This window comes from Jaculus jaculus, chromosome 14 (assembly GCF_020740685.1).
Source record: "Jaculus jaculus isolate mJacJac1 chromosome 14, mJacJac1.mat.Y.cur, whole genome shotgun sequence".
NCBI classification, from domain to species: domain Eukaryota; kingdom Metazoa; phylum Chordata; class Mammalia; order Rodentia; family Dipodidae; genus Jaculus; species Jaculus jaculus.
Window position 1 is genome coordinate 53,016,534 of NC_059115.1, and position 14,334 is coordinate 53,030,867.

General features: G+C 45.0%; 1 protein-coding gene across 1 annotated transcript; it reads right to left on the reverse strand.

The window, feature by feature from the left end:
- Positions 1 to 11,549: 11,549 nt before the first annotated feature.
- On the reverse strand, positions 11,550 to 14,334 carry S100z (S100 calcium binding protein Z). Its single transcript, XM_004651379.2, has 2 exons — positions 14,194 to 14,334; positions 11,550 to 11,711 (listed from the first exon to the last, which is right to left on the reverse strand). Exons 1-2 carry the CDS (start codon positions 14,332 to 14,334, stop codon positions 11,550 to 11,552), a joined length of 303 nt encoding a protein of 100 aa, XP_004651436.2.

Genomic DNA, 14,334 nt, shown 5'->3' on the forward strand with positions numbered 1-14,334 from the left:
AGAGAGAAAGAAAGAGAGACAGAGAGAGAGAGAGGGAGGAAGAGAGAAAGGGAATGTCTAAGCAGGGAGGGATAGAGGGTGAACAAGTGGAGAGAGAAGGGGGGTGCAGGCACCTGGAGCAGGAATGCCACAAGAGAAAGCTATTTTCTTTTCATCAGCATACAGAATTTTAGGTATTATTTTTTTGTTCTGGCATTTTTAAATAAACCTTTCCTTCCTGAAGTTGCATTTGTCAGATATTTTGTTTCAGAAATAAGAAAAGAGGGGCTTTTCAGGATTTTTTTTTTTTAGCTTTTGTTCTCATTTTATTTTATTTTTAAACAGAAAAATATAGGGATGTATCTGGGGATTTTATTTGTTCATTCATTTTTGTTTGATTTTCATATTCTTCCTAAAAACAAAGACCCTTTTTAAAGTTCATCTCTGTCAGAGGCAGATGGCTCTGTTATTTGGTTTGCTATAACTACACAAAAGGAGAAATTTTTAAATGGTGATTTGGTAACAAAGAAAATCCTTGGCAATCTCAAGGTACGTATACTTCAAAGAAAACACATGCACTTGGACTCTGATTTGGTGAAGCAAGGCTGGGCGCTGGCCTTAGAAACTACTGACGATCCAGAGGGGGAAAAAGGAGGCAAAGAAAAGACCTTTCAGTTTATAAAGTGGAAAGAAAAACATGTAACGCTAGACTAGGGGAAATCCCTGGCAAAAGGAAATGCACAGCTCTCTTCCTGACTATCACACTCGTTACATAGCAAGCAGATGCAAGCATGAGGTAAAGCATCCATCCATGGGAGACACCTTGGTGGATTCCTGGACAAATATATGCCAGATGTCAAAACTTTAGAGGCCTCAGGAAAATAAATAAATTTTAAAAAATGAAATGCTTCATTTTAAAGGAAAAGTGGAAAATTTTCTGTGTCTTCTCTTTCCACCACCTGCCTTCGCCCCCCCCCCCAACACACACTCACCCATAACTTTGGCCAATTACCAGGAAACCCTTCCCTCAGTGCAAGTCCCTTGCCCCTGATATTTTCCATCCACATTTTTTTTTCCCTTTTCAAAGAAGCCTGTTCTCAATTAACATAAAGAAAACAGGGCTGGAAGATGGCTCAGCAGTTGAAGGCACTTGCTTACAAAGCCTGCTGGTCCAGGTTCAATTCTTCAGTACCCACATAAAGCCAGATACGCAAACTGGTACATGTGTCTGGGGTTTGTTTACAGTGACAGGAGGCCGTGGCTCACTCGCTCCCTCTTTCTTTCTTCCTTCCTCCCTTCCTTCCTTCCTTCTCTCCACCCCCCCCCTTCTCCTGACAACTATAAATAAATATAAATGGATAAAGAAAACAAAAGTGGGCTGCAGAGATGGCTTACTGGTTAAGGCACTTGCCTGCAAAGCCAAAGGACCCAGGTTCCAATCCCCCAGACCCACATTAGCCAGATGCACAAGGGGGCACACATGTCTGGAGTTCGTTTGCAGTAGCTATAGGCCCCCTGGTGTACCCAATTCCCCACCACCACCCCCACTGTCAAATAAAAAAGAAAGAAAGAAAGCAAAAGCTCCTAATAGGAACTAAACCATTTTGTTTATTTATCATTGAATTAACTTATTTAGATGATGAAACAAAATCTCATTGCAATCCAGGCTGGCTTTGAACATGTTATCTTGCTGTCTCAGCCTCCTCAAGGTTACCATACCCAAATTTAATGCAATACATATTTTACAAAAATATATTTTGTTTATTTGCATGCAGAGAAAGAGAGAGAGGGAGGGAAAGAAATAGAAAGAATAGGTATGCAAGGGCCCCAGCCACTGCAAATGAACTCCAGGTGCATGTGCCACTTTGTGCATCTGGTTTGATGTGGGTACTGTGGGATTGAAGCCAGGTTATTAGGCTCTGCAGGCAAGCGCCTTAAGCACTGAAGCATCTCACCAGCCCAATGCAATATTTTTTAAATCATTCTACAATATTTGCATAACCAAATTGTAAACATATCAAAATCCTGTCAGGGCTGGAGAGATGGCTCAGCGGTTAAGGCACTTGCCTTCAGAGCCTAATAATCCCCCAAAATGCTTGCTGTGGATGCAGATTCTCACTCTTCCTCTTCCTCCATCCTGACTCACTTGAACGGTGTGAGGCTTGGAAGTTCTAAGTGTCCCTGGTTGATTTTGCTACAGGGGAGCCACTGTGGCTGCTAGAAAAATAAGGCTTAAATAATTGCACATGCTTGGGCTACAAGGTCACTAAGAAATCTTGCTGGAGCTGAGCTGAAAACCTCCTCTGTATAGATCAGCTGACAGGAAGCTAGAAAAAGTTATGCTGCATGCAGCCCCGTGGGTGAGAGAGAAATCCTTACTGGAAATAAACAAGAGCAGACACTGCAAGTCTCAAGTTTGGGCAGCCAGGCCAAATGAGCCAATGGAGGAAATAGTGACATGTCTGTTATGGGGGAAACCAACCACTCTCTAATTGGACTAAAGGCCCACTCCATGAGAGGGAATAGGTAGATGCCTGATACTGAAAACCTATGACTGAGGAGGTCTTGAGCCCTATGGGTATACCTGCTGGTATCTGGCTAAATGCATATATTATGCTCACCAAACTGCCCTGTAAGTAATTTTCTTAATGTTCATAACCATGTATTAATGCTACTCTCACTTTTGGTTAGAGAAGTTTCTCTTTGCCGATGGTGATGACCTCAGGGATGACTCAAAAGGTACCTTAGTGCTGAGAAGAAGTGACAGAGGAGTGCTTAGCACTGAAACATCTCTATCACACCTTCCAAGGCTCAGGGTCCATTGTGGAAGAGGTGGTGGAAAGAATGTAAGAGCCAAAGGAAGGATAGGGCTCCTTACAATGAACTCTTCCAGACACAAAATGTCCTGGATATCCATGACCTCGCAGTGCCTGGCACTAACTACATAAGTCCAGTATGATAGCAGGAAAAGATGATGACATCAAAATAAAAGAGACTAATTGAGAGGGGAGGGGATATGATGGAGAATGGAGTTGTGAAGGGGAATGCGGGGGGGGGGGATTACCATGGTTTATTGTCTATAATTATGGAAGTTGTCAATAATAAAAAATTTTTTTTAGCTGGATGTGGTGGTGCATGCCTTTAATCTCAGCTCTTGGGAGGCAGCAGTAGGAGGATTGTCATGAATTTGGGGCCACCCTGAGATTACATAGTGAATTGCAGGTCAGCCTGAGCTAGAGTGAGACCCTACCTCAAAAAAAAAAAATAAAATAAATAAATAAATAAAAATAAAATATAAAAAGAACTAAATAACTTGCTCAAGACTTGATCTCAGGCAGTCTGGTGGCATCCATTCCCTCCACTGTTTTTGTTGTTGTTGTTTTTGTTTGTTTGTTTTTGTTTTTGTTTTTTGAGGTAGGGTCTCACTCTAGCTCAGGCTGACCTGGAATTCACTATGTACTCTCAGGGTGGCCTCGAACTCATGGTGATCCTCCTACCTCTGCCTTCTGAGTGCTGGGATTAAAGGTGTGCGCCACCACACCCTCCACCTTTTTATAGACCAGGGGCTGAGGCAATGTTCTTCCCTGGTCTCTCCTACCTCTCTCCCTTATCCCCAGCCTTCTCTGTGCCTAAAATCTTTGTATTGTCTTATTTCTTCCAAAGGAAGTATGACCCACCAAAAACTTTCCTAAGTTGCTTGTGACCCTCCATATATGGCCATTCAACTCCCTCCCTCTTCATCCTAGAGTTTGGACCATTTCTAATAGCAACATCTGCAATGCCTTGAAGGTTATAGATGTGTGGACCCTCAGGATCCACTCAGATTTAGGGAGGCCTAATCAAATCTCCAAGTGATTCGCAAGCACATTAGAATGGAAGTGCCTACTACCTTAGATGGTTCCCAGTCAGTGGCTGATGTGATTATTGGTTTAAGCCATTCACCAAAGCAGAGCTGTGAGGAGAGGATAGCTCAGTGGACCAAGTGCTTGCTGTTTGTAGCAGGCAGCTTCAGGTTCACTGAGATGAACTTCCAGACCAGGCATAGTTATGGAGGAAGGGATATTTATTGAAGCTTACAGATCCAGGGGAAGTTCCATAATGGCAGAAGAAACTAGCCTGCTTTCACAGGACCAAGCAGAGAGAGAGAAGCACAAGCCTAAAAGTCAAAAGCCACAGCACACTTCAGGAACTCCAGCTAGGCACACTTTGCATGTCTTTAGATTGAAATCTGAAACCCACCACCACGCCTTAAGATCCACCCAGTGACACTGCCTCCAGCCAGGTGGCTGCAGATGCAAACTACAAACAAACAAAAAACTGAATATATTGAGGGTCATCTATTCAAACTGACTGATGTGATTAATGGTTGAAGCCATTCACCATAGGAGAGCTATGAGGAGAGGCTGGCTCCGTGGGTCAAGGGCTTGCTGTTCAATCATGAGGACTGGAGTTCAGAGCCACAGTGGCCTGCCTTCCTGTAATCCCAGAGGCAAGACAGCTAGATAGACTCGCCAAATTGGTGAGTTTTGGGTTCAAGTGAGAAACCCTGCCTCTGTAAAATCAAAGGCTCAGGGTCCATTGTGGAAGAGGTGGCAGAAAGAATTTGAGAGCCAAAGGAAGGGTAGGACTCCTTACAACGTGCTCCTCCAGACACAAAACGGCCTGGATATCCATGACCTCACAGCACCTGACACTACCTACACAAGACCATCATAAGAGGAGGAAAAGATCATGACATCAAAATAAAAGAGAGACTGAAAAGGGGAGGGAATATGATGGAGAGTGGAGTTTCAAAGGGGAAAATGGGGGGGAGGGAGGGCATTATGATGGGATATTGTTTATAATCATGGAAGTTGTCAATAAAAAAATAAATTAAAAAATGTGGAGAGCACTCGAGGAAGACACCTAACATCAACCTCTGGCCTCCATACGCACGCACACCTGCACACATGTGCACCTATAAATGCATGGAAACATGCATACACATACACACACACACACACACCCCAAAAAAGAGGGGTTCCAGTTGAACATTTGGCTGAATGTTCATTCCTGGGCCCTATCTCCAGGCCAGCTAAATCAGAATAGTTATGGGGCTGGAGATCACCCTTTCTTTTTCCTTCCCTCCTTCCTTTGTTATTTTCATTTTTTATTATTTGTTTTTAACTTATTTGCAGAGAGAGAGAGAGAGGAGACAGAGAAATAATGGGCATGTCAGGGTCTCCAGCCACTGCAAACAAACTCCAGACGCACTCCACACCTTGTGCATCTGGCTTACGTGGCTACTGGAGAACCGAACCTGGGTCCTTTGGCTTCACAGGCAAGCACCTTAACCATTAAGCTATCTCTCCAGCCCCTGTTATTTTCATTTTTGAGAGGCAGAGCCTCATTCTGTAGCCAAGGCTGATCTTGAGTTCACAGCAAACCTCCTGCCTCAGCCTCCTGAGTCTTATAGGTGTGTGCCATTATATATATGCCTGGCTTATATATGTATAGTTTCAAAAACAGGCTGGGCATGGTGATGCATACGCTTAGGAAGCTGAGGTAGGAGGATCGCTGTGAGTTTGAGGCTAGCCTGAGACTACATAGTGAATTCCAGGTCAACCTGAGCTAGTGTGAGACTCTATATGAGACTCTACCTCGAAAACAACAACAAGAACAAAAAATTTAAAGCGATAATGTGAAATAATAATAATAATAATGTGAAATAACAGTCCCAATCCACTTCTTAAAGTCTTAAACTTTAGTTTTCAAATATTTATTTACAAGCAGAGAGAGATAGAAGAAAGAGACAGATAAAATGGGTATGCCAGGGCCTCCAGCCAGTGTAAACAAACTCCAGATGCATGCACTACCTTGTGCCTCTGGCTTTACAGGGGCACTGGGGAATTGAACTTGGTTAGGCTTTACAGGCAAGTACCTTAACCACTGAGCCCCAAGATTTAAAACTTTAAAGAGGATATTTAGAAAACTTGCCTAAGTCAAAAGAAAAATACATGTAAAATTCTACAGTGGTTTTCCATAGTAGGTTAGATTTCAAAGTTCTCACATTAGCACCCATGGCCTTGTCGGAGTTGGGGCCCAGTTTACTCCTCTGGACCCATCCCCTGCCATCCCGCGCCTGCCCTTCCACGTCCCCCAACTCGAACTTGCCTTGTCCAGACGCTGCTGGCTCGTGTCCACCCATATCTGTCATGGTTTCCCTTTCTTTAATAATCTTTCCTTATTTCTTTGCCTTATCAAAGGCCTGGCTGGAGCTTCAGAAAAACCTTTCCTTGACCCCACTTGCCTTGGGGAAAGGAGAGGAAGTCTGTTTTCAGAATTAAATTTTCAGGTGTTATTGTTTTATTGCTCTAGCACGATCGGTTAAATCTGAGCCAGAGGGCTCCAGGCCGACTTTGGCTATTGAGTCTCCCCGAAGCTCCTCTCATGACTCAGAAAATGCTAAGCATTAAAATGCACTCATCCTGAGATGGCCTTGAATGTTGTTTAAACTTCAAGTTCATCTAAACTCCAGCAAGTGCAAAGAACGGCCAGTGCTCCCAGACATAAGTAATAGTTTTTAAAATTATTGTGTGTACCTAACCAAAAAGGGAGGGGGAGAAAGAAAGAAAGAAAGGCTTGCATTTACTTGAGAAGGACTTTTGGCACATCATGTCTTACTCATTTGAAATCTAATTTGAGACATAAATTGCTTCTCCCACTTTTGATCAATTCTTAGAACCACCACGAAATGAATGCTCTTTTTCCATTTACTTGTCTATGTGGAGAAGGCCCCTCCTTGAATAGAATGTGAGGAAAATTTTGGATTTACTCTTCATGTTTCTGTGACCCGTTTTAGAATATGTAAAGTTCAAATCAAATGAAAATGAAAAGTTTCAAGGCCCTGAAATGTTCAGACCTTCTCTTGCATGAGCCTGTCAATTTATAAGAAAAGAAACTAACCATATCCAAAATACATGTTCATTTTTATTCTATTCTTTTTTTTTAATTTTTTTATAAATCTTTTTTTTTTATTTGATTATTTGAGAGTGACAGAGAGAAAGAGGCAGATAGAGAGTGAGAGAGAGAATGGGCGCGCCAGGGCTTCCAGCCTCTTCAAACGAACTCCAGACGCATGCACCCCCTTGTGCATCTGACTAACGTGGGACCTGGGGAACCGAGCCTCGAACCGGGGTCCATAGGCTTCACAGGCAAGCGCTTAACCACTATGCCATCTCTCCAGCCCCTATGCTATTCTTTTGAAAGACAAGAGTAGATAGATACCAAGGGTATACATTTCTTCTCTTAAGTGTTCTGTCCCTTGAAGTATCCTTGACCTGTCTGCTCATAACTGGCTTGATGGAGTCAAAAGCCACTGCCATATTTAAGGGAAACATGGTAATTCTTATCACTAAAAAGTCAACAATTGGCCAGTTCTTTTTTTTTATTAGTTATGTGTACAGTGTGTATACAGCCATGTTGGTACCATCGTTAGCCTCCTCCCTGTCCTCCCCCTCCACAGGGACCCTCCTTCTTGGGGAATGTGGGTCATGCATTGTGGGGTTAGCCATCAGTTATAATGTGCAGAATGTCCCAACACGTGGCTCTAACAATCTTTCCGCGCCCTCTTCCACAAATTTCCCTGAGCTGTGCTGGGTTCGTTTTAGGTCTACTTCAGTGATGAGGTCTTGGGAGCCTGTGTCTGGACAGTTCATTTTTTTGTTCATCCCTGAAATATTCATTGAGGACCTATAGCCTGCCAGTGAGGGGACAGCCCTTTTGTGATCACATCAGTCTCCCAGCAGTACCACTGATGTCATGGCATTTCTCCTTGCTAAATCTGTGCTCCATCTCCATTCTCATCCTCCCTCCCCTCTCAGTACATTTTACCCTCTTTCCTCCTCCAAGTACTTCCTTCTCCCAAAGTCCCTTGTCATCCTTCTGTTTCCATGGCCATGCCTTTTCAGGCTGCCCCCTTGTCTGATAACTGTTCAACCTTTCTTCTTCTTGAACCATGAGCTGATAACTCCCAACTCTACTTCTCCATGATCCACTTGGCCCTGAGCTCTAGCCCAGACCTTACACGCGGCTCTTCCCACGTTTGCATGTCTAATCATATCTTTTTTTATATATATATTTGTTGATTTTTTATTTATTTATTTGAGAGCGACAGACACAGGGAGAAAGACAGATAGAGGGAGAGAGAGAGAATGGGCGCGCCAGGGCTTCCAGCCTCTGCAAACAAACTCCAGACGCGTGCGCCCCCTTGTGCATCTGGCTAACGTGGGACCTGGGAAACCGAGCCTCGAACCGGGGTCCTTAGGCTTCACAGGCAAGCGCTTAACCACTAGGCCATCTCTCCAGCCCTCTAATCATATCTTAATAAAAGCTTTGGGTTCCTCCCAACCCACCGCTAAGCTGTTCTTCCCTCAGTGTCTCCCATTTAGTGCTTTGTTTTATTTGCAAACCTGAACGTTAGTGATTGTGTTTTGCTGTATGTAGCAGAATCCAACTAAACCAGAGGGCTGCTATGGCTTCTGTGCAGTAAGATCAGAGGCAGGCAACCGGGACTGTACGATGTCTTCTCACCATCATTGATGCCTTAAACTTCCATCTTTTCTCCCCACTGTCCTCATAGTGGCAAGACAGCAGCCCCACATCCACCCTCACATTCACGTTCCAGTGGAAAGAAATGGAAGGAATTATAAAGGTGGAATTGTCACCTTTGTTATAAAAATTCTTTATTATAAATAATTGTAAAGAAGGAATTATAGCCCAGTGTGGTGGCACATGCCTTTAATCTCAACACTTGGGAGACAGAGGAAGGAGGAGCCCTGAGAGTTCAAGGCCACCCTGAGACTACATAGTGAATTCTAGGTCACCCTGAGCTAGAGTGAGGCTCAACCTTGGAAACGCCCCCCTCCTCAAAAAAAAAAAAAAAAGAAAAGAAAAGAAAAGAAAAAGAAGGAACTATAGTGGAAATAGCAAAATGCTCCCAGAAATATCTAGCTGGGGGCTAGAGAGGTGGCTTAGTGGTTAAGGTCCTTGCCTACAAAGCCTAAGTACCCAGGTTTGATTCCCCGGGGCCCACGTTTGCCAGATGCACAAGGTGGTACAAGCATCTGCAGTTCCTTTGCAGTAGCTGTATGTCCTGGCACATCCAGTGTCTCTCTCCCCCTCTCTGCCTCATTCTCTCTCTCTCTCCCTCTTTCTCATTAAAAAAAAAAAACTAAAAAAAATTTTTTAAGAAATATCTAGCTGGATTCTGATTGTCTTTCCTTAACCAGATTGTCTTATGACCTGTGCCTAACCTCTGCCACTGCTAGGTTGCTGTTGCAGTCCGGTTCGCACTGCTGGTAGAAATCACCCAACCGAGAGCAGCTTCTGGGAAAGAGAGGTTTATTTTGGCTTACAGGCTCGAGGGGAAGCTCCACGATGGCAGGGGAAAACGATGGCATGAGCAGAGGGTGGACATCAGCCCCTGGCCAACATAGGTGGACCATAGTGACAGGAGAGTGTGCCAAACACTGGCATGGGGAAACTGGCTATGACACCCATAAGCCCGCCCCCAACAATACACTGCCTCCTGGAGGTGTTAATTCCCAAAGCTCCATCAGCTGGGGAGCTAGCATTCAGCACACCTAAGTGTATGGGGGACACCGGAATCAAACCACCACAGTTGGGAAACGCAGCAGTTGTTCAGCAGTTTCTTCAGAACTGAAACATTCCTTCCTGGGGCTCCGAAGACTCCAGAAGTAAATGAAACTGACAGAGCACAGGAAGACCACAACACCCGAGGGATTCACATCTAAATCCCAGCACTGCCGAAGCTGCGGAAGGAGGATCTCAGGGAGTCTGAGGCCAGTCCAGACCCCACTGTGAAGTCCCAGGTCAGTCTGGGCTACAGGGAGACGCTGCCTCGAAAAGAAGAAAACGAACGAAACCATTGCCAAGGACAGGAAACCCCCACCCCGCTGCCCAGCAGAGCCACCTGCAAGTTGTACAGGGGACTTTAGGGGGACAGCTTGGCGTCCCAGCACCCCAGGCTGGGGGACTTGGGGTGAAGCAGCTGCCTCTGTAAGAAAGCCATGCTCGTGTATGTAACCCCTCACACTTACATGCCTGCAAAGAACCACAGCCAGCTGATGGGTTGACTGAGCTGGAGCCTGGTGGCATCCTTTCTCTGACTGTTGCCTGTGCCTTTTCTGGGGGTGAATATAAGCTTGCTTATGTCTCTCTAGGGATAGTTCCGCCTGGCAGCATTTGAGCTGCACGCGTGGCTACCCTGCATCAGCCAGGTCCTGCTGTATTAAAGAAAGGATTTCAGGAAACAGCAAGGGCTGCTCTGTCAGCCCAGGTTGCAGGCGCATCAGCAGGTCTTACCAGTCTCTCCTTCTCAACGCTTCACCTGCGTGCCCTCAGCTCCATGGCTAACTGCCAGCCTGAGCCACCGTGATCTCTCACCCAGACCACAGCGGCCGTTCTCCTTCCTGTAGTCCCTTTCTTCTCCCAGTACCCACGGCCACATGTCAAGGTGGACATGTAATTGTGCCTCGTCCTCTCTGCAAATTTTCCAAAGGATCTGTCATAGTGAGTCCACAGAAGCAGACACTGAGTCAAGGGGTTTTTTTTTGTTTTTATTTTTTTTATTTTTTTTTTTTGACAGAGTAACAGGGGGAAGAGTGAGTGACAGAATGGCTGGGTGCTAGGGCCGCAGCCACTGCAAACGAACTCCAGACACACGCGCCCCCTTGTGCATCTGGCTAACATGGGTCCTGGGGAATCGAACCTGGGTCCTTTGGCTTTGCAGGCAAATGCCTTAACCGCTAAGCCATCTCTCCAGCTTGAGTGAAGGATGTTTATGCACGTCATTTATTTGAGGGGCACAGGAAAACACAGGTCGGAGGAGTGTGGTGAGACAAGGAAAGCCAGGAGAAAAGAAGCAAGCCTTGCCAGGCCCTGCTGAAGCTTACACCCCAAGGAAGCTCTGGGAGCTGGGGTGAAACACTTGTCTCTACATTATCAAGCCCCAAGGGGCAAGGAAAGGTATTTACACCCCAACTCCCAAAGAGCTGCTAGCTTCAGCTTGCTTGGCTTGAACAACCCGTGCCTGAATCACCCACCTTGCCCCAATCTAACTCCATGAGAGGCCAGCACTTCTCTGGACAGACTTTCCACTCGGGCCCTCACGGCCTCCTCCGCTTGCGGCACAATCACATGGATCCAGGGAGAGCCAGTTAACCTCTTTAATAGGAAAAGAAGTTCAAAATACAATGTATGGTTAATAGCTTAGAAATTCACTGAATTTGAGTCTTATTTAAAAGTGGCCAGATCTTGGGGATGCTCTCTTGCGACACCTAGATGCAAAGAACATTTTTAATTGCATAGGTTAAGTTTTATCAGGCATACAATTTGGGATGCTTTGTAAAGTCACCGTATGAAGGTACACATAATTTAATAATACTAGCAGTGAGGCATATGTATTTGATGTCTATAAGTGACATTACTGTGGTTATAGATGGGGAGGGAATAAACAGCACAGTAAGTAACTAACTGGATATAGTTTGTGCCTTCCTTGCAGTGGACTATCATTTTTTGCCTTTCTTCTTCAGCTGTTCTACAAAGTAATCATTACAGGCAACTGTCAGGGCTGCCACCATGACCACAAATTCATTAAAATCCACCTCGTTGTCCTTATTGGCGTCCAAGTCCTGCATTATCTTATCCACCAACTGGGGGTCCTTTTGGCACTGAAAAAGGAAAATGGGGGGGGGAGAAAAGAAGAAGAAAGTTTCTTAACTGGAAGGCTTTGAAGTTCACGATGACAATTCAAATTGCATCTTCCTGTTATTTACATGACTGTTTCCATTTCCATTTATAGCCGCTAAAGACAATTCCCAAGAGCCGTTTGACAGGAAAATTTGAACCAGGTCCAAATCCTAAACAAGTCTAGCCCTTGTCGCCGGTTCATGAGGGTGCTAGCTCAGACCTAAAGGCCAAGAACAGCAAAGCAAGTGGCAGCTCCCTGAATATCCTGGGTGGAGGACCCGGGTCACTAGGTGCCATCCAGTGACATGCAAACAGAAGCTTTGAAGTCAAGAGTCATCAAGAGGCTCCGGCATTTACCACAGGAGTTTGAGCACTCCCCTTCACATTTCAATTTTTCCTTATTTATAAAACGGAGGACATAAAATCTACCAGCTTGGGGACGCTTGAACAGTCAACATCCCCTTTGAGAGTGCTCAGCACTAGGCTTGCTATTTAGCAATAAAAGTCCTGGATCTAAGATAAACAACTTATATCTTTTCCCCTTATTTATTTATTTGAGAGAGAGAAAGAGGCAGGAAGGTGACACAGAGAGAGAGAGAGAGAGAGAGAGAGAGGGAGAGAGAGAATAGGCATGTCAGGGCCTCTAGCTGCTGCAAATAAACCCCAGACACACATACCACCTTGTGCATCTACCTGGCTTTACATGGATACTGGGGAAATCACACTCTGATCCTCAGGCTTTGCAGACAAGCACCTTAACAGCTGAGCCATCTCTCCAGCCCCAACATATAACTTTTCAGTATAAGTATGTCCTAAGTATTGCATGGAGGACATAATCTATTTTATCTCTTAGCCCTTTCTTGCAGTGTCTAACACACAAACCAAGAGGTACCCAAAAAAGGCTGTAATATCAGGATGACAGTATTTTTTGAGTAATGGAAAAATCAGGGAGCCCATGTGAAAGGTCAACGTCATGAGGGGTAGGATAGAGAAGCACTCACTTCTATGACTAGTGGGTGAGGAGAAATATTTCCAAAGCAGTTCATTTCCTACAGGAGCTCCCTCACCTTCCCCACCCTCACAAGCCTGAAAACTATTGAATAGTTGGAAATTTAATTGATCAAAATCCACATGATCAGGGCCGGAGAGATGGCTTACTGGTTAAGGCATTTGCCTGCCAAGCCAAAGGTCCCAGGTTCAATTCCCCAGGACCTACATAAGCCAGATGCACAGGGTGGTGCATGCATCTGAAGTTTGTAGCTGCTGGAGGTGCCCATTCTCTCTCTCCCTCTCTGTCTCAAATAAATAAGTATTTTTTTTTAATTCACAAACTCCACTTGATCAAAGCAGTTCAAATTTTTAAATAGAGCACTGTGTGAGATTTGATCTATAATCTTTGCCTATAATTGCTACACAACACAGCAACCAACCTGAAATCAAGAGAAGACTCAGTTGCCACGGACCGAGGTATTGCGAAGACTTAACTATGTTAACATTTTGTGTTTTATATCCTTCCCAGAGAGAATGAGAGAAAAGAATGTAATCACAATCACTGTAGCCTTATACAGGACTTGGACAGAATAACATTAGACAACAGTTGCACACTATGATAAAAAATTAGGGCTGGAGAGATGGCTTAGCAGTTAAGCGCTTGCCTGTGAAGCCTAAGGACCCCGGTTCAAGGCTCGGTTCCCCAGGTCCCACGTTTGCCAGATGCACAAGGGGGCGCATGCATCTGGAGTTCGTTTGCGGAGGCTGGAAGCCCTGGCGCGCCCATTCTCTCTCTCTCCCTCTATCTGTCTTTCTCCCTGTGTCTGTTGCTCTCAAATAAATAAATAAATAATTTTAAAAAATTAACTCAAGGCAACTGTATACACATCAGAGTGAAATTCCCCCAGAGAGGCCTCAAGGACTCACTGTAAAGCTTTATGTATTGGAGTATGGGACTCCTGGCTGTTTTGAGATGTGAGCCTTTGCTACCCAACTGGCCACTGGTCACTGGCCACACACATCCATCTCACTAATCCCAGTCAGCTTGTGCTTGGCTGAAGAAGCTAAGCATTTGTCATTCACTAGAAACACGCTCACCCTTAGCATTATGCACCACAGATTTCGTTTCAGGCTGAATAGGTAGCGTTAATGTAAAGATGGCTATATAGCGTTCCAGGTGTAACTAGTTATCAACCTAACCCTTGGTATAACAAGGTGTATCTGTGATCACTACACCAGAAGCTTGAATAACGGGTGGAAAATCTCACTAGCACTTTCACTACTCAGAAAGCCTAACGCCAGGCAGTATGGAAAAGGACACATGCTAGCTCACAGGAACAAAGTGTTTGCCTCCTGCACACTTTGAGTCTCAAGACAGTGACCCAGTGCTTGCCTCGGGGTCATAGGATACTGTGTACCTAAGGGCCATTTCCAAAACCATGTCTCATCTACCCTCAACTGATCGGGACTCACCGAGAGGAATTCAGTGAGCTCTCGCTGTAAGAGCTGCTTTAGCTCCCCTTTGTTGAGCTTGAACCTGTCCCCTTCCTTGCAAGAGTACTGGTGGAAGATCTGAATCATGGTGTCCATGGCCACCTCCAGCTGGGTGGGCAT